The sequence below is a fragment of the Grammomys surdaster genome, unplaced genomic scaffold (genome assembly GCF_004785775.1).
Source record: "Grammomys surdaster isolate TR1022 unplaced genomic scaffold, NIH_TR_1.0 146, whole genome shotgun sequence".
NCBI lineage: Eukaryota > Metazoa > Chordata > Mammalia > Rodentia > Muridae > Grammomys > Grammomys surdaster.
This window is the reverse complement of record NW_021604604.1, coordinates 7,895,362-7,916,421: the sequence shown is the minus strand read 5'-3', so window position 1 is coordinate 7,916,421 and position 21,060 is coordinate 7,895,362. Positions and strand designations below refer to the sequence as shown.

At 39.6% G+C, this 21,060-nt stretch overlaps 1 protein-coding gene across 1 annotated transcript in view; it reads left to right on the top strand.

Annotated features, from left to right (window-relative positions):
* The window catches only part of Tmem236 (transmembrane protein 236), a 54,305-nt gene that overhangs the window by 15,562 nt on the left and 17,683 nt on the right, over nucleotides 1–21,060 (top strand). Inside the window, exons 2-3 of the mRNA XM_028764949.1 lie at nucleotides 1,878–1,950; nucleotides 5,977–6,118. Of these exons, the coding sequence (XP_028620782.1) occupies nucleotides 1,878–1,950; nucleotides 5,977–6,118 (215 nt within the window). The remainder of the gene's footprint in view (nucleotides 1–1,877; nucleotides 1,951–5,976; nucleotides 6,119–21,060) is intronic.

Sequence of the window (21,060 nt, the reverse complement as noted above, 5' to 3'; positions counted from 1 at the left end):
CTCGAGACTGAATTTGTGCTGGCGCAAGCAAATTCCCTATCCCTTGCCCCCAGCCTCCTGTATTTAGAGATAAGATGACAAAATATGTTTTACATTTTAAAATGTGACTCTGGGGAAGGTGGCAAGCTGGGTAAGGGTGCCAGCATGGGAAAGTTAGTGTCAGTCCCCAGCCCTCATAAAAGCTTGGCATGGTGGATGTGTGTACTGTAACTCCAGCGCTGTGGGGACAGAGACAGGTGGGGACAGAGAGATCACTAGGCACAAAGGCTAACTGACATGGTGAGCTTCGCAGTCAGCAAGAGATCCTATTCCAAAGTATAAATCAGAGATCAGGAGAGGAAGACACAAGATGGTGTCAAGAATAGAAGCTCTAACAGGAAACCCGTGAGGAAAAATTACAACTGGGAGCTGACGCAGGACAGGCTGTCTCGTGAGTGAGCAGAGAGTGGGTTGGACTTGGACTTCGCAGGAAGTCAGAGAGAAAGAGGTTCTGGGTTACAGTGAGTGTGGGGGAGGGATGGTGGGTTATAGTGAGTGTGGGGGAGGGGTGGTGGTTTACAGTGAGTGTGGGGGAGGACTTTCATTCTCTTTAGATTTATCTACTTTGGACTCCCTCTTAATCTTTCAGGTAGAGATGGCTGTTTGGAGTCTAAGTCTAGAGCTGAGGGGAAAGTACAGTATTATTGAATGCCCTGGGGAAGTAGGTTAGTAATTAAAAGCATGGGAATGGATTCAGTAATTGAGGGAAATTATTTAGGGAAGGAATAATCCTCTGGACATTCTCCTCTTTCAGAAGTCGGGTAATGAGGATGGGGCCCCACGCGTGCTTAGCTACCATCCCTTAGCTTGCTTTTTTTTCCCCATCCCATGGTCCTTTAGGTAGCTTCACACTGCAGGAATGTAGTTCTGATCTGAGACACAAAGCAAAGCAACCAGGTTCCTTCTTTATATTTTATTTTATTAAAGGAACAAAATAATTCCTTCTGATATACCTATTTTAAATCCCACAGTACCCAGTGTTAGCTGGTTGTACAGAAGGGCCTCTTTCTCTTCTGTTAATTATGTCTCTAAGATGAAGCTGGGATAAGAGAGGCATGCAGAAATGAGGAGAAATTATAAATACTTTAAATATGCAATACTTCTTATACTGAGGAGCACTTCATATGAATTCAGTTAAGGTAAGGTGTTCAGGGAAAGGAGAGATAAATATTTTAAAATATTTTATTGTAACAAATAAAAGCTTTGTTAGGCAGGTGACATGACTGGGTGGATAAAATGCTTATCCCTCAAGCATGGGGCTTGAACTCCAGAACCCTCATAAAGGGCCAGATTTAGTGTTTTTGTGGGGAGTAAGGAGGCAGGGACAGGAGACTCCCAAAACTCATGGGTTAGTCCAGCACACCCGGAGGTAAAATAATGAGAAGCCAAACTACAAACAATATCTCAAGTCATCCTCTGACCCACACACACACGCTACACTGTCCCTCCATGTCTGCACTCACACATACCCCAAAGCTTGGTCTTTTGTCTTGTTCATTCAAGAAGCTAAACAACAACAAACATCCATTTGATTTTTCCCTGTAATAAATACAGTATGTTAGTTATTTTATATCTCAATCATTAGGTTATAATTATTTGAGCTCTTGGGAAACCTCTCAATTGCTTGTTAGAGAAAGGAATTCTGGTTTTCTTTTCTGCGTATTGTTACTTTTTGCCATGCTCAAACATTTGGGAAATGGAAATAGGGAAGCAATGAGCTTCTTAGAAAAAAGCTATAGATGAATGAAAGAGGAACTACAAAATTAGCAAAATGTTAACAGGAACTGTTGACAGGTCGTGATATTGCTGTGGCTTATTTTTTTTTTCTCCTTTGCTAGGCGACCTGTGCTGGTGATGTGTGTTGTGCTCACGACTCTCCCCAGCTTCTGCTTCTCCATAGCAGTGACGGAGGTATCCGATTTTGATTTCTTCTGCTGTAAGAGTATGAGATCTTAAAATGGCATGGTTTTGAAATTCAAGAGATTAGCATACCCAAATCATTTTCTGCTGTTTATTTTGCTCCAATCTTCTTCCCAATTGATACACACACACACACACACACACACACACACACACACAGCTCATTGTAAGATAATTGTTACTTCCATGATTTGAGGGATAGTCTGGCATTTAGTTTTTAAAACACATATTACTTCTGAGCTTGTGTATATGATTCAAGAGTATATTGCAAAGTCAGAAAGAGTAAAGAATGGCAGTCGATCTACATTCTTACACACTTATCTATGCTAAGCCACCTATTGATAAATATTTTGCACATGTTAACTCTGTTGATAGCATTTTGTTTTGATAAAATATGGGTTCAAATGTTTTCCAGCAGCTAATCAGACCATAGGTCAGGACTATCATATGAAAAACCCACAGGTTGAAAGACCCTCACTTCCCATAGAAGTCAGGAAAGGCTTTACCAATGATGTCATTAACTTGCAAGATACTGGGACAGAGAACATCATCACTTGTGGGGAGGGGTGAGGAAGGCGGTCCCAAGGGTTCTAATCTCAGTTCGTAAAGTGATAGTGTATCTGGGCTATGGTAGCTGTTTCCCTGTTATTTCCTAAGATGTCTCACCCATTGTATAAATGTCTTTTCTTGTTTTATTAAATTCACACTGAAGTGCACCACATAAACAGGAACCTATTCGAAGCACAGCTGTATAGTATCAACAGAATGCCACACAACTGATCACTATGGAAACAGACTCAGGTCACGAAATGCAGTCTGAGCCGCCTCATCCCTACTGGTTCTGCCAGGCCTGTCTTTCTTTCCTCTCTTCATCTTGACGTTTACAACAGAGTCATTTGCCTACTTTTGAATTTTCTACTAGGGGAAGTCAAATTCCAACTGCACATATTGATTCCATAATGGTGTATGTCTCCTATTTTATTCAAAAGTATGAGGTGAGGGTCATTCACATGTTTATGCCCAGATGTAGTTTACTTATTTTCATTGCTACAGATGCAAATATTTCATCTTGAGGCTATTATAATTCATTTATTTTTCTGTGTTGGGGTGGAGCCTTTGTGGGTGCTAAGTGTGTTCTGTATCTCTGAGATACACTCTGAGATACACCAGCCCAGCCCAGTGGTACAACTTACATTTTAGCTGAACAGTTCTGTTCTGCTGCTGTTGTTGCTGCTGCATTGAGGATGGAACCTGAGGCCTTGCACATTTGAGGTGAGGACTCTATTGTTCAGCCACATTCTCAGTTCAGTCAGGTCTGTTCTTGAAAAATTCAGTTGTTGCCATTTCAAGCTAACGTTTTGCAGGGATCTAGGTCAAACTTTTTTTTTTTTACAGATGTGTGATGCATCAGTTGATTTAACATACAGGAGTAGACTAGATAGTTTATATTTTATACAATATCCAACTATCCAATACAATTGATTATGTCAAGCAAGTATCAGGAAAGACTGTGCTGACATCTGTCTGCAGACTCCAGGAGCAGAGAATGAATAATCTCTAGGCTTCCTGTTCTTTACCAGAACTGGCCTTTTGTCTTTAGCTCATTTGAGGGACATATTTTTGAAACTCACTGGACTTTAAGATTTCATTTTTCTAAATAAGTGAGGTTTCACATCTTTTCACTTTTCATAGTAGGTTGTATTTATGTATTTAGGGGACACACACACACACACACACACACACACACACACACCCCTACAATTACAGAAAAAGAGACCATTTGAGAGCAAGGTGGAGGGTAAGTAACATGGAAGAATTATGAGGAAGGAGAGGGAAGAAGAAATGTTATAATTATATTATAGTCTCAAAAATAAGAGAATCACTTACAAATCGGAATGAAAGTGCTGTTCACATGTTCAAATTATAACCCTCTTAAAATGTATGTGCTTTAGCATATTCACCATGGCACTTGCCTTAACAATCTTATTAGTGTCTTCTGATGAAAAGGCTTTGTTTGTTTTGTTTTGCTTAAAATTGTCTGATTTGCCAACTCTTTTATCTGTGCAAAATGCCTCTTATGAGTGAACTGAGATGATTTCTGAATCTAAAGTGCAAAGTCCTAAAAATTTCACCTCATCTTCTAGCAAATGTATTTTCCTCCTCCTCCCCTTCCTCCTCCTCTTCCTCTTCCTCCTCTTCTCTTCCTCCTTCTCCTTTTTCTCTCCCCCTCCTTCTTTTCCACCTCCTCCTCCTTTTCCTCCTCCCTTTTCTCTTCCTCCTCCTTTTCCTGTTCCTCCTTTTCCTCTTCCTCCTCCTCCTTTTGCTCTTCCTCTTCATTTTCCCCTTTCTCCCCCTCCTCTTCTTCCTCCTTCTCCTCCTCTTCCTCCTCTTCCCTCCTCCTCTCTTCCTCCTCCTCCTCCTTCTCTTTCTCCTCCTCCTCTTCCTTCTATTCCTTTGGATCCACAGTCCAGCTTTAATAAATTGTTTTGTTATGTTGTGTAGGGATGGGATTAATCAAGTTTTGTTTTGTTTTTGCTTTTTTCCTAATGAGCTGAGTATCATTTTATAAAAAGCTTAGTCCATTGTCTGTTTCAGTAGAGTCTTCTCAAGTTGGGTGTTCATGTGATTGACCTGTCCCCATGCTTCCTGTTTTGTCTATCCTGTTCTCTCTCACACTGCACAGCTTATTCTTGTAGCTTTATAAGTGTTCTATGGAAGCAGAAGATCAAATTGGTCTATCTTCTCTTTCTTCTACAACTCTTCGCCCTTTTATTTCCACATTCATTTTAGAATAAACATTATAATTGACATGCTCACTGAAGTTGCAGTTAATGGTTTTATCTTTTAAAACAATTTTTATTTTTATGGTTTGTTGTCATTAGTAATTAAAAAGAATACATCCATTTGGGAGCATTTCTTCCATATATGATCACACAGTCTATGAGAACGATGTTTAATTTTTTATTCTTAAATGCAGTTTATTATTATCTCTTGATTTATTAGGAACTCTAAGATATCCAGGACAAGCTGGTTAGAACTGATCATGAAAGCATCTTTGTCTTGTCTTTGAGAGAAAGCTTCAGATATTTCACCATGAATATGATACAGGCTGTAGCTTGTTTTGTCTGTTCTTTATAGAAACCATAAGCAGATAAAGAAGAAAGTTCAGCTGATCTTACCCAGGACTTTCAGAGCTCTGCTTAGCAGGAAATTGGAAGGAATGGCCCATTTCATTTTAACTGGACACACACACACACACACATACACACATACACACACACACACACATATATACACTTACACAAATACAGATGCACACACACACAGACACACATAGATAAACACAGAGACAAGCAACACACACACAGATACACACACAAACACATACATATATACACTTACACAAATACAGATGCACACACACACAGACACACATAGATAAACACAGAGACAAGCAACACACACACAGATACACACACAAACACATACTGACATGGACAGACAGACAGATACACACACACACACACACACACATATACACTTACACATATACAGATGCACACACACATACATACAGACACACATAGATAAACACAGAGACAAGCAACACACACAGATACACACACAAACACACACTGACATAGACAGACAGACAGATACACACACACACACACGCACACGCACACGTGTGCGACAGAAGTGAGGATCAAATCCAGGGCCTCACATGTGCTAGGAAAGAGGTCTACCAACTGAGCTACATACATAGTATTTTATTATTGTACCTTTGGCATTCATTTAGGAGAATCTATTTTAAATGAAACCTTGTGTCAATCCTCATTACATATTTAGAAGTGGTTCAAAGACTTGTAGTTCAAATCTGAGAAGCTAAAACTAGAGCTTTGAAATTTTCAGTAAATATAATTACAATAAGTTTAGCATGGTCTGCAAACTATTGATGGTGTTTAGAATGAATAAAGCAAACTGATTAAATGTGCTTATGTGACTTTCTGAAAACAGGTTCAAAAGAATAGCAGTGGCTCAGCTAATTCGTTGCCTGATTCCTTACCTGATCTGCCAGTATCTCTGGTTCTATTGTCCCTGATCGTGGTTGACATTATTGAAAAACTCAGGATATATCCTCTAAGAGGTAGTCATATGAGTAAGTATCCGTTCAAATCTCAATACTTAAACTTTTTATTTAGCTTTTATCTTGTTATTCTGTTGCTTGATAAAATATTTAATGACAGTATTTTTTATTAATTATTTTATTTATTTACATTTCAAATGTCCCTCTTCCCAGTCTCCCCTATGCAAACTCCCACCCCGTCCCCCTTCTCTTTGCCTCTAAGAGGGTGCTCCTCCACCCACCCACCCACTCCTGCCTTAACCCTCTAGCATCCCCTTTCACTGGGGCAACAAGCCTCTACAGGACCAAGTGCTTCCCCTCCCATTGATACCAGATAAGGCCATCCTCTGCTACATATGCAGCTGGGGCCGTGGGTCCCTCCATGTCTACTCTTTGGTTGGTGGTTTAGTCCCTGGGAGTGCTGGGTGGTCCAGTTAGTTGATATTGTTGTCCTTCCTATGAGGTTGCAATATTCTTCACCTCCTTCAGTCCATTTCCTAACTCTTCAATTGGGTTCCCCAGACTCAGTCTGATGGTTGGCTGTGGGTGTCTGCATCTGTCTTAGTCAGGTACTAGCAAAAGCCCCTCAGAAGACTGCCATTCTAGGCTCCTGTCAGCAAGCCTTTCTTGGCATCTGCAATAGTGTTGGGGTTTGGTGTCTGTGGCTGGGTTGGGTTCCAAGGTGGGGTGGTCTCTGGATGGCCTTTCCTTCAGTCTCTGCTCCATTTTTTTCCTTTTTTCTTTTCTTTTGTTCTTTTTGTTGTTGTTGTTGTTCCTATATTTCCTTTAGACAAGAACAATTCTGGGTTAAAGATTTTGAGATGGGTACATGGCCCCATCTCTCAGCTGGAAACCATGTCTATCTACTGGAGATAGTCTCTTCAGGTTCTATCTTCCCACTGTTGAGTATTTCAGTTAATGTCATCTCCACTGAGTCATGGGAACAGTGGGGGATGGGGAACAGTAGGAACTACTAGAAAGTCCCAGATGCCAGGAATGCAGTGTTTCTTAATCACTGAGTGAAGTTTGAAAATGAAGACACCTAGACATAAATATTTTAAAACATACTTTGATACCAGTCATTATTATTTATTTATATTTTAGTAGTGCCTATAGATTTGTAAAAATACTTAATACCAATTACTTAATTTAATATTTAATACCAATAAAGCTTAATGTGCACTCTAGCACAAAAACATTATTGACATGTTATTTTTGAAATGTCTTTAAATTCTTAAATTTAGAGGAATAAAATAGTTTTGGGCCTGGTTTGATGGCACATAGCTGTATTCTCTCTGAGATAAGAGTACCAGGAGTTGGAAGCCAGCCTGAATTATGTAGCCAGACCCTGTCTCAAAAAAACAAACAAAGACAGTAACAAAAAGTCATTTTGTTTGAAGACCTTTGCTACAAGAATTAGTGTAATAAACTGTATGTCCTACTTAGGATTTAGAGAATTGCATACTTTAAATTATGAATTATAAAAAAAGCCAAAATTCACATTAGTAAAATTGAGACAAACCACTTTCCTACAAAGTTGAAATTAAATATAGGCTGACCTCTGAAATGTATTTCATGAGTTGAGAGCTTTCTTTGTTCAGACATAAATTCTTTCCAGTTCCATTTACTTTCATGTGCTAATGAATGATTGACATGCTGTATTATAAGAACACAACTGTGTTGGGTGTATATTTGAAATATGCACCAATTGGGAGATCACTCCCAGCAGAGGAATGGAGAAGGGCTTCAGAGTGGCAATGATAACGACCAGAGACAGTCATTTGTGGGCTACACATTACCCTTGTGCAGTCACTATTGCTCTGGAAATGGCAAGGAAGTCTGTCCTATCCGCCACCAGGAAGGCAGAGCCTTTCATTTTACACTTTGTCCTTGCATGAGAGATTACATGCCATTATATTCAACATCACCCAGGTGATAATTCAATGACGCCCAAGGGCCAGACACTGAGGGAAAACTACTCCCAAGCGCCATCTTCCCTCAAAAGCCAAGTGTCTTTATTTTAAATTTGTAGGACTCTACACCTTTCTCACTTGCTCTGTCTCTAGGCTCCTGGAAACTGTTTTCAAATTGTTCTGGTTTTGATGACTGTATTTTACATGTCCATGTAAAGCTCTTGACCAAATGAAAATTCCGTTTTGAGAAAAAAATCATATATTTATGTATAAAGTATTATTATATTATGTATTTCTATATGAATTATATATAAATAATATATACTTTTATATAATATTGTATTATATATAATTATATAGCTATACAATATAACTATATATTAAATTATATATAATAATATATATTAATATATCTATATATTATATAGAATTATTATATCATATATGATATTTTATATTTAACAATATAATGATATATAATATAATGGTATATTATGTTATATATACAACATATATTAATTAATATAATCAATAATTAATAATTAATGTATAACATACAGCATACAATATATAACATGATATATTACTCTATGTAATATATTACATATTACCCATATTATATATGATGTATAATGTATAATAAATAATTATATAATATACATTATGTAATAATATAATACATAATTATATAATATTTAATACATTGATATTATGTTATATAATATATGATATATTTATTATACTATATAATTATATTACAATTGTTATATTATATTTGTTAATATATTATAACAATATTATATGTAATAATATATAATATATAGAAGTATATATATACTTTTATAATATTAAAAGTAGTTAGTGACATTTAATTGTTTATAGTGATGATTGGATACTTTCTTCTGGATCCAGTCAACAGTAATGTTTTGAGATACTAAATAAAGGCTTTCAAAGCAGCGAGTCTTGGAAGGGAATGAAGCCCTTCTGCTTCTTAGTTGAGACATCACCTCCAGCCCCTTTCTGCCAGAAAGGTGGCTGGGTTGGGGTGGGGTGGGGTTAACTGACACATAATGCAATAGCTCAGCCAGTCAATAACAAAGTCACACTTTAAAAGCTACAACTGGTTCAAATACCTTTGTAAATATTAGTGTTACAAATACTCATTTTTTATGTAAATCTTGGACTCAGATACTCTACCTTCATTTTAGTACGCACATTAATACAATAAATTACGTGACTTTTGAGTCTATAGAGTATTCTCATTTATCTTCTAGAATGTATTGCTTAAACACTTTGGTTTTACAAATCAATTTTGAAGACAGTCCAGCTGTGTAGTCCAGGCTGATCTTAGCTCAGAATCCTCTGTGTCTACCATATGAGAGCTTGTGTTACAGGTAGGGACCAGTGAGAACTGGGGTGTCCCATGATATGACATCATGGCTTCTGAGTACAGGGTCTCTTGTACAGTGAAACTCCATGGGATACATGGATCTCTATGCATGATAATTTCATAGACACATGTAGTATCTACTGCCAATCTCTTGTTTCTGCCTGAGGCTGGCCAGCTGAGTCGCCTATAAATGAGTAGATTTCTCCACCATGTTGTTCTTGCTCCCACTTTAAGAGAATCTTCATGCTGACTTTTGTGTTCTTACTTGTGGCTCCAGAGAGTTGAATATCTACCACTCTTTGCTTTCAGTCACCGTATTGTCCTTGTTCCCATTTCAAAACCTAACTGGTGCTGAGTTTCCTGTGTCCCTGTTTGTTGGTTCAGACTGTCCCAGAACTCCCACTTTAAGCAGAGTTGTCTTTGGTGTGTGGTTGCCCACCGTGCTCAGCTCCAAACAGATAGCCCTGTCCTAGTGTCTGGAATATTTCCTGGGTATGCTCTCTGGACTTTAGGTAGTTTGTCTCTTTTTTTGACAGCTGGAATGCTGACTTCCTTCCACTGGGTTTTACTTTTCTGGACAAGTTGCAAATAGAAGATTAGAAGTTTTGTTTGGAAATGAAGCCCTTTAGCTCCAGAATGTACAAATGCTAACATATTGCCTGGCCTTCAGGAATTTCAAGGAATGTCCATTATCCTCCACTAGACAACAGTGTTCCCTCCTACCGATAGGCTGAAGCTGAATCTAGTAAAATTAGATTCCTTTCCAAATAACCTTCTCTAGATGATTCATAGGCCCTCCTTACATCAAGATTTATAATAGATATTCCATTGCCTGAATCTCAATGATGTCCAACATTAGATTCCCCCGCCTGCCTCTGTCAGGATCTCTCAACCCCACAGAAACAGGAAGATACAAACATAAACATCAGAATATCAGTGGGTGGGTGGGAGTTTTCAGTCCTATCAGCAGAATTCAGTTAAGTAGTGTTTGTAGCCTAGGTTGGACCCAATGTTACAAAATGTTAAGGGTATATTATTAAAAGTGCTGTAGGGTCTGTATGTAAAGTACTATATTTAATTGCAGGTAAAGGGACACTCATGTCATCTTAGATGTTAAGGGTCAGCAGAGACCAAAGGAGAGGCCTGAGTTTTTCAGGGGTTTGTAGGTGGATGTGTCGAGGAAACTTTCTCCATTGAGCAAGCTTGGACCACATGGAAGTCAAGTGTACATGTAACCATGGGGATGTGTTCCAGAGGTAAAAGTAGCTTGATTGGATGTCACATCATCAGTCAACAAACCTTGCTGCTACAGAAATTGCCTTCTTAAAACTATCTATGACCAGTTTGTCAATGTGTTACTTGGAAAACTTGCAAAACAGCTTCTAGACGTTCAGTGCAAACTCTGTGGGCAAGGACTTGAAGAAGGAAGTGAAGGAGGCTTAATTGGACCAGAGGCCTTAGTCCCTTTTTCAGCAGAACAATAGGGGCTTTTGTTTGGATGCTTTATTTAAAATTCTGTCTGGAGATAACAGGAGGATTTTCTCCAAATGCTTGAAGACCACTAATCCAGAAGCCCATTTAGAACTGTAGACTGTGCCTCCTCTCAGCCAGTGCCATAACTGAAGTAGCTCAGGCTCTCTATAGACCTGGCTGTCTGGGAAGCATGGCTCTGTAGGCAGAAGACCATCTAAAGGCAGAAGGAACCCCACACAAAGCCTCACCATAGCTCCTGCTGTTCAGAGCCAACTCAGCCTATCCTGATGGAACACCCAGGGCCGGCGCAAACCACACAACTTTTTCATTGCACTGTTTTGAACCCTTTCATTTTTTGAATGCTTTATTTTTTACAAAACAATATATATTTGTTTAAAGACATTATAAAATAGACATCTTAAAAAGGAAAAAAAAATGATGTCAATTTGCTCTATAGAGCCAGTTCTAGGACAGCCAGGGCTACATAAAGAAATCCTGTGTCAAAAAAAAAAGAAAGATAAAAAGATGAAAGAAAGAAAGAAAGAAAGAAAGTAAGAAAGAAAGAAAGAAAGATGAAAGAAAGAAAGGAAAGGGAAAATAAACCAACTACAACTCTATAAGCTAGAAATGTATAATTGATAGGCTCTTGTTACATACTCAGTTAAAAGAAGTTACTTTGTAGTTTTTCCCCTACAATGTATACTGGGCTTGCTATTCTTGTTTTCTTTATCTACTATACCACCATTTTTATTGGCCAAATACTATTCCATTATATATATATTTTTATATTACATTTTATTTTTATTTATATATATATATAATTTATATTTTTTTTCAAATTGTAATTTATACTCATTCACACAGGGGTTATAAACACAAAAAGGCAGGACATGGGGAAGGGGATGACACTGGAGCATGGGTGTTCAGGGGGAATACAGATATTTTTCAGAACAGGGAATCGGCTGGGTGAGGGTTCAGAGGATAGGTCAATATGACTCTGCCTATGATTCACTTGTCCTTATCTAAGTTGGTAATATCTGCCAAGGCTACCTATTTGCATGGTCTATGACTACTCAGGCTGGTAAATTGTCACAAATACTGTCTGTTTACAATAGCTTATAGCCATCTGTTTCAGTGTTTATCCACAGAGACCCAAGACTTGATGTTAGTATACATGTATGACAGGCCTATTGCTGATTTTAGGCCTATGGCTGATTTTAGGCCTTCAGTGTATAAGCAGGGCCGCCCCTGACATCTCCTCCCTTCTCTAAGTGTAGACGGGCTGTGGCGAATCTAATCTTTTGAAGGCGGGGTAGAGGCCTGACCTCCAGTAATTGAAGGGGACCTTGTAATGGCTCCATTCCTCCTGTCATTGTCCAGTGAGGCATGAGGGCCATACCTGTCCCGATGTCCTTTTCCTGGAGAGGGGATACTTTTGACATCAACCCCTATGCAGTCAGGCTTGTCCTTCAGGGAACCCAGAGAGATATTTTTAACTTTTATTGATATTCCCTTGCAGTGCTTAGCCTCGCAGCCTAAGCAAGAATTCAGGTCGCCTGTCAGAGGGGGTTCTGGGTGGCCCCTCTCTGCTTGGTCTAGGGGCGGAAGTACCCTCTTTTAGGTTGGGTGGAGATGGGTTTTGGGAACACCCTGGATAAAGTAACAACCACATCTTGAGTCTCGTGGTCCTCCATAGCTAACATATGATAATGTATCTGAATAGGTTTTGCTACCAAATTATTTGCCTGTTGTTTCACAGAGTTAGTCAGCCTATTTGAGGCCCAGGGACCAGAAGAAATACGCAAAAAGAACCCAAATAATGGTCCCAAGATGAGAGGAGGTAGGGTTGACAACCCTGGAGAGGTTGAAAACCAATTCTTGTACCAGCACTCATCTTTCTCTTTCTCTCTCTGACTTTTCTCAGGGCCTTCTCTGACCTTTTTCATGCTGTCTTGACCATCCCTGTCTTGTCTATGTAAAGGCAATATTCTTCTTTAAGGGCTGTACACAGTCAAGAGCTGTACACAGCCTTTTCTATTATAATAGAGTAAATCAAGTCCAATAAGGACTTTGTGATTTTAGGAGGTCTCTTCAGACAGTAAAACGAGGGATTTCTTCAGATTAGTGATGCCAATATCTAGCTGTTTGATGTTCTTGTCAATGGCCCTTCGAAGGTCTGAGCAGTATAATTTCAGAGGCCCGCATCTGGATTAGAACTTCTAACAGCAGACATCACGGGTGATTCATTTTTACCTGAAAAGGAAAAAGAAGGGAATTCTCAGGGAGATTTCTTTTCCCTGGATGTAAATTGTTATTCATCTTATTTGTGACTGGGCCTGGCTTTGTGGGGTATCTATTTATTTCATTAATCCTTTTGGTAGCCAATTAGCTGTGCCTTCTGTGGTATCAAACAGGCATATCAATCCTCAGCCCCATAAGGGAACTGTGTCTGGGCTATTCCCTTTAAGGGTAAGAGGGTCCGTCCCCATGTCTGTGGCATAGTTTTTATTGGCCTCGGTGGTGCCAGAGGCAGTCAGCAGCAGATTTGCCATGAACTTTCAGTTTTAGAGAGATAAAGGTGAATAAGGCATGATGGAGAGTATTTCAGGGGGATTCCTTCGAGGGGGGGGGAGGGTGTACAGTTCCTCCTCTTTTGTTTTTAAAGCCAATTTTTCAGGGTTCTTGTAAAATCAGGGCAGAAGCATCAACTATCGCTCCTTCCACACTAAGAGAGTCATGCGGACATTATTTAAAGAAATATAAATCTATATTAATAATCTCTTTATCAAAGAACTGTTATAGCACAGCCGACAACTAATCAGACTATATAATGTGTCGATTAATAATAGCTTCTTCTATTTTTTGTGAGATTACCTCTCTTTTGTCAATTAATTGTTGAGAGAAATTAGGATTTACATCTCTCTTGAGAATATTAAACAGAGACTTAAATACTTTTGTGGAGAGCTTAAAATAAGTTCTTAGCCAGTTAGCATCTCCTAGAAACCTTTGAAAATAATATGAATTAAGTAAACTCTCTCTCTCTCTCTTTTTTTTCAGACCCTTTATCTGTTTTTTTTTTATTGGATATTTTACATATTTAACTTTCAATGTTATCTCCTCTCCCATTCACCCCCAAAATTCCTTATCCCATACCCACTCCTCCTATTTTTATGAGGGTGTGTTCCAAACAACCTCCCAGTCCCATCTCCCTGCTCTCGAATTCCCCAACACTAGGGAATCCAAACTTTCGAGGACCATGGCCCTCCACTTCCACTGATGTCTGACAAGGCCACCCTCAGTTACCTATATAAGTGGAGACATGAGTCCCTCCCTTTGTGTTCTCAGGCTGGAGGTTTAGACTTTGGGAGCTCTGTTGAAACCTTTGATACTCCTTCTAGAAAGGACCAAATTACCCACACTTTGGTCTTCCTTCTTCTTGAGTTTCATGTGGTCTATGCATTGTGTCTTAGGTATTGTGAGCTTTTGGGCTAATATCCACTTATCAATGAGTGCATACCATGTGTGTTCTTTTGAGACTGGGTCACCTCACTCAGGATGATATTTTCCAGCTCCATCCATTTGCCTAAGAATTTCATGAACTCATTGTTTTTAATGGGTGAGTAGTATTCCATTGTATAAATGTACCACATTTTATGCATCCATTCTTCTGTTGAAGGGCATCTGGGTTTTTTCCAACTTCTGGCTATTATAAATAAGGCTGCTATGAACATAGTGGAGCATGTGTCCCTGTTGCATGTTGAAACATCTTTTGGGTATATGCCCAGGAGTGGTATAGCTGGGTCCTCAGGTAACACTATGTTCAATTTTCTGAGATACCGCCAGACTGCTTTCCATAGTGGTTGTACCAGTTTACAATCCCACCAACAGTGGAGGAGTGTTCTTCTTTCTCCACATCCTCACCAACATGTGCTGTCACCTGTGTATTTGATCTTAGCCATTCTGACTGGTGTGAGGTGGAATCTCAGGGTTGTTTTCATTTGCATTTCCCTGATGACTAGGGATGCTGAACACTTCCTTAGGTGCTTCTCAACCATTTGAGCTTCCTCAGTTGAGAATTCTTTGTTCAGCTCTGTGCTCCATTTTTTTTAATAGGGTTCTTTGATTGTGTAGAGTCTAATTTCTTCAGTTCTTTGTATACCTTGGATATAAGCCCTTTATCAGATGTAGGGTTGGTGAAGATCTTTTCCCAATCTGTTGGATGCTGCTTTGTCCTATTGACTGTGTCCTTTACATTACAGAAGCTTTACAGTTTTATGAGGTCCCATTTGTCAATTCTTGGTCTGAGAGCACAAGCCATTGATGTTCTGTTCAGGAACTTTTCTTTTGTGCCCATGTGTTCGAGGCGTTTCCCCAATTTCTCTTAGTTTCAGTGTAGCTGGTTTTATGTGGAGGTCCTTGATCCACTTGGAATTGAGTTTTGTACAAGGAGATAAGTATGGATCAATTTGCATTCTTCTACATGCTGACCTCCAGTTGGACCAGCACCATTTGTTGAAAATGCTGTCTTTTTTCCACTGGATGGTTTTAGATCCTTTGTCAAAGATCAAGTGACCATAGGTATGGGGGTCATTTCTGGGTCTACGATTTTATTCCATTGATCCTCCTGCCTGTCTCTGTTCCAATATCATGCAGTTTTTATCACTATTGCTTTGTAGTACAGCTTGAAATCAGGGATGGTGATTCCTCCAGAAGTTCTTTTATTGCTGAGAGTAGTTTTAGCTATCCTGGGTTTTTTGTTATTCCAAATGAATTTTAAGATTTCTTTTTCTATCTCTGTGAAGAATTGAGTGGTAATTTTGATGGGGAGTGCATTAAATCTGTAGATTGCTTTTGGCAAGATAGCCATTTTTACTATATTAAAATCCATGAGCATGGGAGATCTTTCCATCTTCTGAGATCTGTTTTGATTTCTTTCTTCAGGGGCTTGAAGTTCCTGTCATACAGGTCTTTTACTTGCTTGGTTAGATTCACATCAAGGTATTTTATATTATCTGTGACTATTGTGAAGGGTGTCATTTCCATAATTTCTTTCTCAGCCAGTTTATCTTTTGAGTAGAGGAAGGCTACTGATTTGCTTGAGTGAATTTTATATCCAGCCAGTTTGCTAAAGTTGTTTATCAGGTTTAGGAGTTCTCTGGTGGAAGTTTTGGGGTCACTTAAGTATACTATCATATCATCTGCAAATAGTGAGATTTTGACTTCTTCCTTTCCAATTTGTATCCCTTTGACCTCCTTGTGTTGCCTAATTGCTCTGGGTAGGACTTCCAGTACGATATTGAATAGATAGAGGGAGAGTGGTCAGCCTTGCCTAGTCCCTAATTTTAGTGGGATTGCTTTAAGTTTCTCTCCATTTAGTTTGATGTTGGCTACTGGTTTGCTGTATATTGCTTTTACTATGTTTAGGTATGGACCTTGGATTCTTGATCTTTCCAAGACTTTTATCATGAAGGGGTGCTGAATTTTGTCAAATGCTTTCTCAGCATCTAGTGAGATGATCATCTTGTTTTTTTTCTTTGAGTTTGTTTATATAGTGGATTACATTGATGGATTTCCGAATATTGAACCAACCCTGCATTCCTGGGATAAAGCCTACTTGATCATGATGGATAATTGTTTTGATGTGTTCTTTTGATGTGTTCATAAGGGAGATTTGTCTGAAGTTCTCTTTCTTTGTTGGGTCTTTGTGTGGTTTCGGTATGAGTGTAATTGCGGCTTCATAGAATGAATCGCGTAGTGTTCCTTCTGTTTCTATTTTGTGGAATAGTTTGAAGAGAATTGGTATTAGGTCTTCCTTGAAGGTCTGATAGAATTCTGCACTAAAACCATCTGGTCCCGGACTTTTTTTTGTGGGAAGACTTCTAATGACTGCTTCTATTTCTTTTGGCGTTATGCAACTGTTTAGGTGGTTTATCTGCTCCTGATTTAACATTGGTAACTGGTATTTGTTTAGAAAATTGTCGATTTCACCCAGATTTTCCAATTGTGTTGAGTATAGGCTTTTGTAGTAGGATCTGATGATTTTTTTGAATTTCCCAGGTTTCTGTTGTTATGTTGCCTTTTTCAGTTCTGATTTTATTAATTTGGATACTGTCTCTCTGTCCTCTTATTAGTCTGGCTAGGTGTTTATCTATCTTGTTGATTTTCTCAAAGAACCAGCTCCTGGTTTTATTAATTCTTTGTATAGTTCTTTTTGTTTCTATTTGGTTGATTTCAACCCTGAGTTTGATTATTTTCTGCCTTCTACACCTCTTGGGTGTATTAGCTTCTTTTTGTTCTAGGGCTTTCAGGTGCATTGTCAATCTGCTAGTTTAGCTCCCTCCAGTTTCTTTTTGTATGCACTTAGAGCTATGAATTTTCCTCTCAGCACTGCTTTCATTGTATCCCATAGGTTTTGGTATGATGTGTCATCATTTTCATTAAATTCTAAAATGTCTTTAATTCCTTTCTTTATTTCTTCCCTGACCAGATTATCAATGAGTAGGGTGTTGTTCAGTTTCCATGTGAAGGTGGGCTTTCCATTGTCTTTGTCATTATTGAAGACCAGCCTTAGACCATGGTGATCTGATAGGATGCCAGGGATTATTTCAATTTTTTTGAATCTGTTGAGGCCTGTTTTGTGCCCAATTATATGGTCTATTTTGGAGAAGGTACCATGAGGTGCTCAGAAAAAGGTATATTCTTTTGCTTTAGGATGAAATGTTCTATAGATATCTGTTAGGTCCATTTGGTTCATAACTTCTGTTAGTTTCACTGTATCTCTGTTTAGTTTCTGTTTCCATGATCTATCCATTGCTGAGCGTGGGGTGTTGAAGTCTCCCACTATTATTGTGTGAGGTGCAGTGTGTGCTTTGAGCTTTAGTAAGGTTTCTTTTATGAAGGTGGGTGCGCTTGCATTTGGCACATAGATATTCAGAATGGAGAGTTCATGTTGGTTGACTTTTCCTTTGACAAGTATGAAATGACCTTCCTTATCCTTTTTGATAGCTTTAAGTTGAAAGTCGATTTTATTCGATATTAGAATGGCTACTCCACCTTGTTTCTTAGGGCCATTTGCTTGAAAAATTGTTTTCCAACCTTTTACTCTAAGGTAGTGTCTGTCTTTGTGGCTGAGGTGGGTTTCCTGTATGCAGCAAAAAGCTGGGTCCTGTTTGCGTATCCAGTCCGTTAGCCTATGCCTTTTTTTGGGGGGGAATTGAGTCCATTGATGTTAAGAGATATTAAGAAGAGGGTGTTGTTGCTTCCTGTCATTTTTGCTAATAGTGGAGGCATTGTTTGTGTGGTTATCTTCTTTTGGGTTTGTTGGAAGGGGATTATTTTCTTGCTCTTTCTAGGGTATAGTTGCCCTCTTTGTATTGTAGCTTTCCTGCCATTATCCTTTGTAGTGCTGGGTTTGTGGAAAGATACTGTGTAAATTTGGTTTTGTCATGGAATATCTTGGTTTCTCCATTTATAGTAATTGCGAGTTTTGCTGGGTATAGTAGCCTGGGCTGACATTTATGTTCTCTTAGGGCCTGTATGACATCTGTCCAGGATCTTCTGGCTTTTATAGTATCTGGTGAGAAGTCAGGTGTAATTCTGATAGGTTTGCCTTTATATGTTACTTGGCCTTTTTCCCTTACTGCTTTTAAAATTCTTTCTTTGTTTTGTGCGTTTTGTGTTTTGACTATTATGTGACGGGAGGTATTTCTTTTCTGATCTAGTCTATTCAGCGTTCTGTATGCTTCTTGTATGATTATGGGATTATGGTTATTCTCATTCCTTAGGTTAGGGAAGTTTTCTTCTATAATTTTGTTGAAGATATTTATTGGCCCTTTAAGTTGGGAATCTTCACTCTCTTCTATACCTATTATCCTTAGATTTGGTCTTCTCATTGTGTCCTGGATTTCCTGGATGTTTTGTGTTAATAACTTTTTGCATTTTGTGTTTTCTTTGACAGTTGTGTCAATATTTTCTATGGTATCTTCTGCACCTGAGATTCTTTCTTCTATCTCTTGTATTCTGTTGGTGATGCTTGTGTCTATGACTCCTGATTTCTTTCTTAGGTTTTCTATCTCCAGGGTAGTCTCCCTTTGTGATTTCTTTATTGTTTCTACTTCCATTTTTTATGTCCTGGATGGTTTTGTTCAATTCCTTCACCTGTTTGTTCGTGTTTTCTTGTAATTCTTTAAGGGATTTTTGTGTTTCCTCTTTAAGGGCTTCTACCTGTTTACCTGTGTTCTCAAATTTTTTGAGAGTGTTGTTTATGTCCTTCTTAAAGTCCTCTATCATCATCATTAGAAGTGATTTTAGATCTGGTTCTTGCTTTCCTGGTGATATGGGGAGTTCAAGACTTTCTAATGAGGGAGAACTAGGTTTTGATGATGGCAAGAGCCTTGGGTTGCTGGTCCCTGTGTTCTTGCGCTTGCCTTTCGCCATCTGGATCTCCTTTGTGGTACCTGAGCTGTCTCTGACTGGAGCCTGTCTTTCCTATTATCTACGTTGTGTCAGAACTGTTTGGGATGGGTTTTGCTGCTGGGATTATAGCTGCGGCTCAAGATTCCTCGTTGCTCAGGTGGAGACAAGAAGGAACCTGTGCTCCAGGCCAGGAGCGAATTCCTGTGTCCCAGTTACTCCCTTTTTGGGGCAGGTGTTGCAGCCTCCTTGCCTAGGATACTGCTTGGGTTAGAGCTCCTGAGAGCCTCCCTTCCTCTGGGTTCTGTGAGATTAGATGCAGAGTTGTCTCCCGGGATCTGCTGAGTGCTCAGGCCCAGACCAGAAGAAACCCGTGCTCTGGGCCAGGAGTGAATTCCTGGGTCCCAGTGGGTCCCAGCTACTCCCTGTTTGGGGCAAGTGTTTCTGCCTCCTTGCGTAAGATACTGCTCTACTGCTTGGGTTAGAGCTCCTGGGAGCCCCACTTCCTCTGGGTTCTATGAGATTGGGTGCAGAGCTGACACCCAGAATCTGCTGAGGGCTCGGGCTCAGACGGGAAGGAACATGCACTCCGGGTCAGGAGTGAATTCCTGGGTCCCAGTGAGTCCCAGTTACCCCCTGTTTGGGAGGGGTGTTACTGTCTCCTTACCTGAGAAGCTGCCTGAGTTAAAGCTCCTGGGAGGCCCTCTTCCTCTGGGTTTTGTCTATTCCATGATATTTAGTAACCTATTACTGGCATCTAGATTTGTATGATTTATTATTTAAAACTTTTTTCTAGTGTTGTTGTTGTATAGGCAGGAGTATGCGTAGAGCAAGTCAAGCAGTGTGTGTTTGAATCAGGAAGGAGAGACATCGAGGGCAGAGTAGGCACATTACACAGCACAGGTAGTGTCTTTTAACGTGATTCTCCACTGTGTGTGGGAATTAAAAGCCACTCAGTGAGGTGAATGGCCAAACAGGAGCTGGGAATGTAAAGAGTTAACCACCTCTGGACCATAGCCTGGAGATATCAGGAAGATGAGTGCAGAGTGTCCTCAGAAGACCCGGAGTGCCTGTTCATGCCCAGACTCCTTGGCAACCATGTTGCCAGAAGACACTGACTACTACAGGCTGGCTGCTCACACAGGGAACTAGAGAAGGGGATGGGAAGCCAGTGTGGCGTGTGGCAATCGTGGTTGGCTATTAGAGCCTTCAGCATAGACAGCGAGGGCTTGCTGGAGATGAGGTCAGCAGGCTATTTGAGTGGAAAACCTCAGCACTCTGCGGAGCAGAGGAGATGCCAGGTATGATATTGGCAGGCTGAGGTTTTCAAATAAATCTGCTCACAAGGGCCCTAGTCCAACTCCTGTGGTGTCATCTCTTTAACTCCTAATCCTGGGCCAAGCAGGGACCTCAATAACACAGGTGACTATTTCTTTGCTTGCTTTCTTTTCTTTTAGTCAGCCTTTTAAAATTATGTTTTAAAAAATTTATTCTTCTTCCATTCAATGCATCCCGACAGCAATTTTCCTCCCTCCACTCCTCCCAGTGCCATCCTCTCCCTCCACCTCCCCTCTAACTCACGGTCCTAGGCCAGGCACTGCAGAGTCCTTGGTAACACAGGTGAATGTTTCTTTAGGACGAATGCTCCCATGTGAGATTTCTCACTCAAAGTCCACATAAGATTGCAAGGCTTTTCATATATGTAGCCAAAGTTTGCTTTCTCTCCAAATGCTCTAATTCAGTTGCTAAGCAATGGTATGAGCACACACACACACACACACACACAC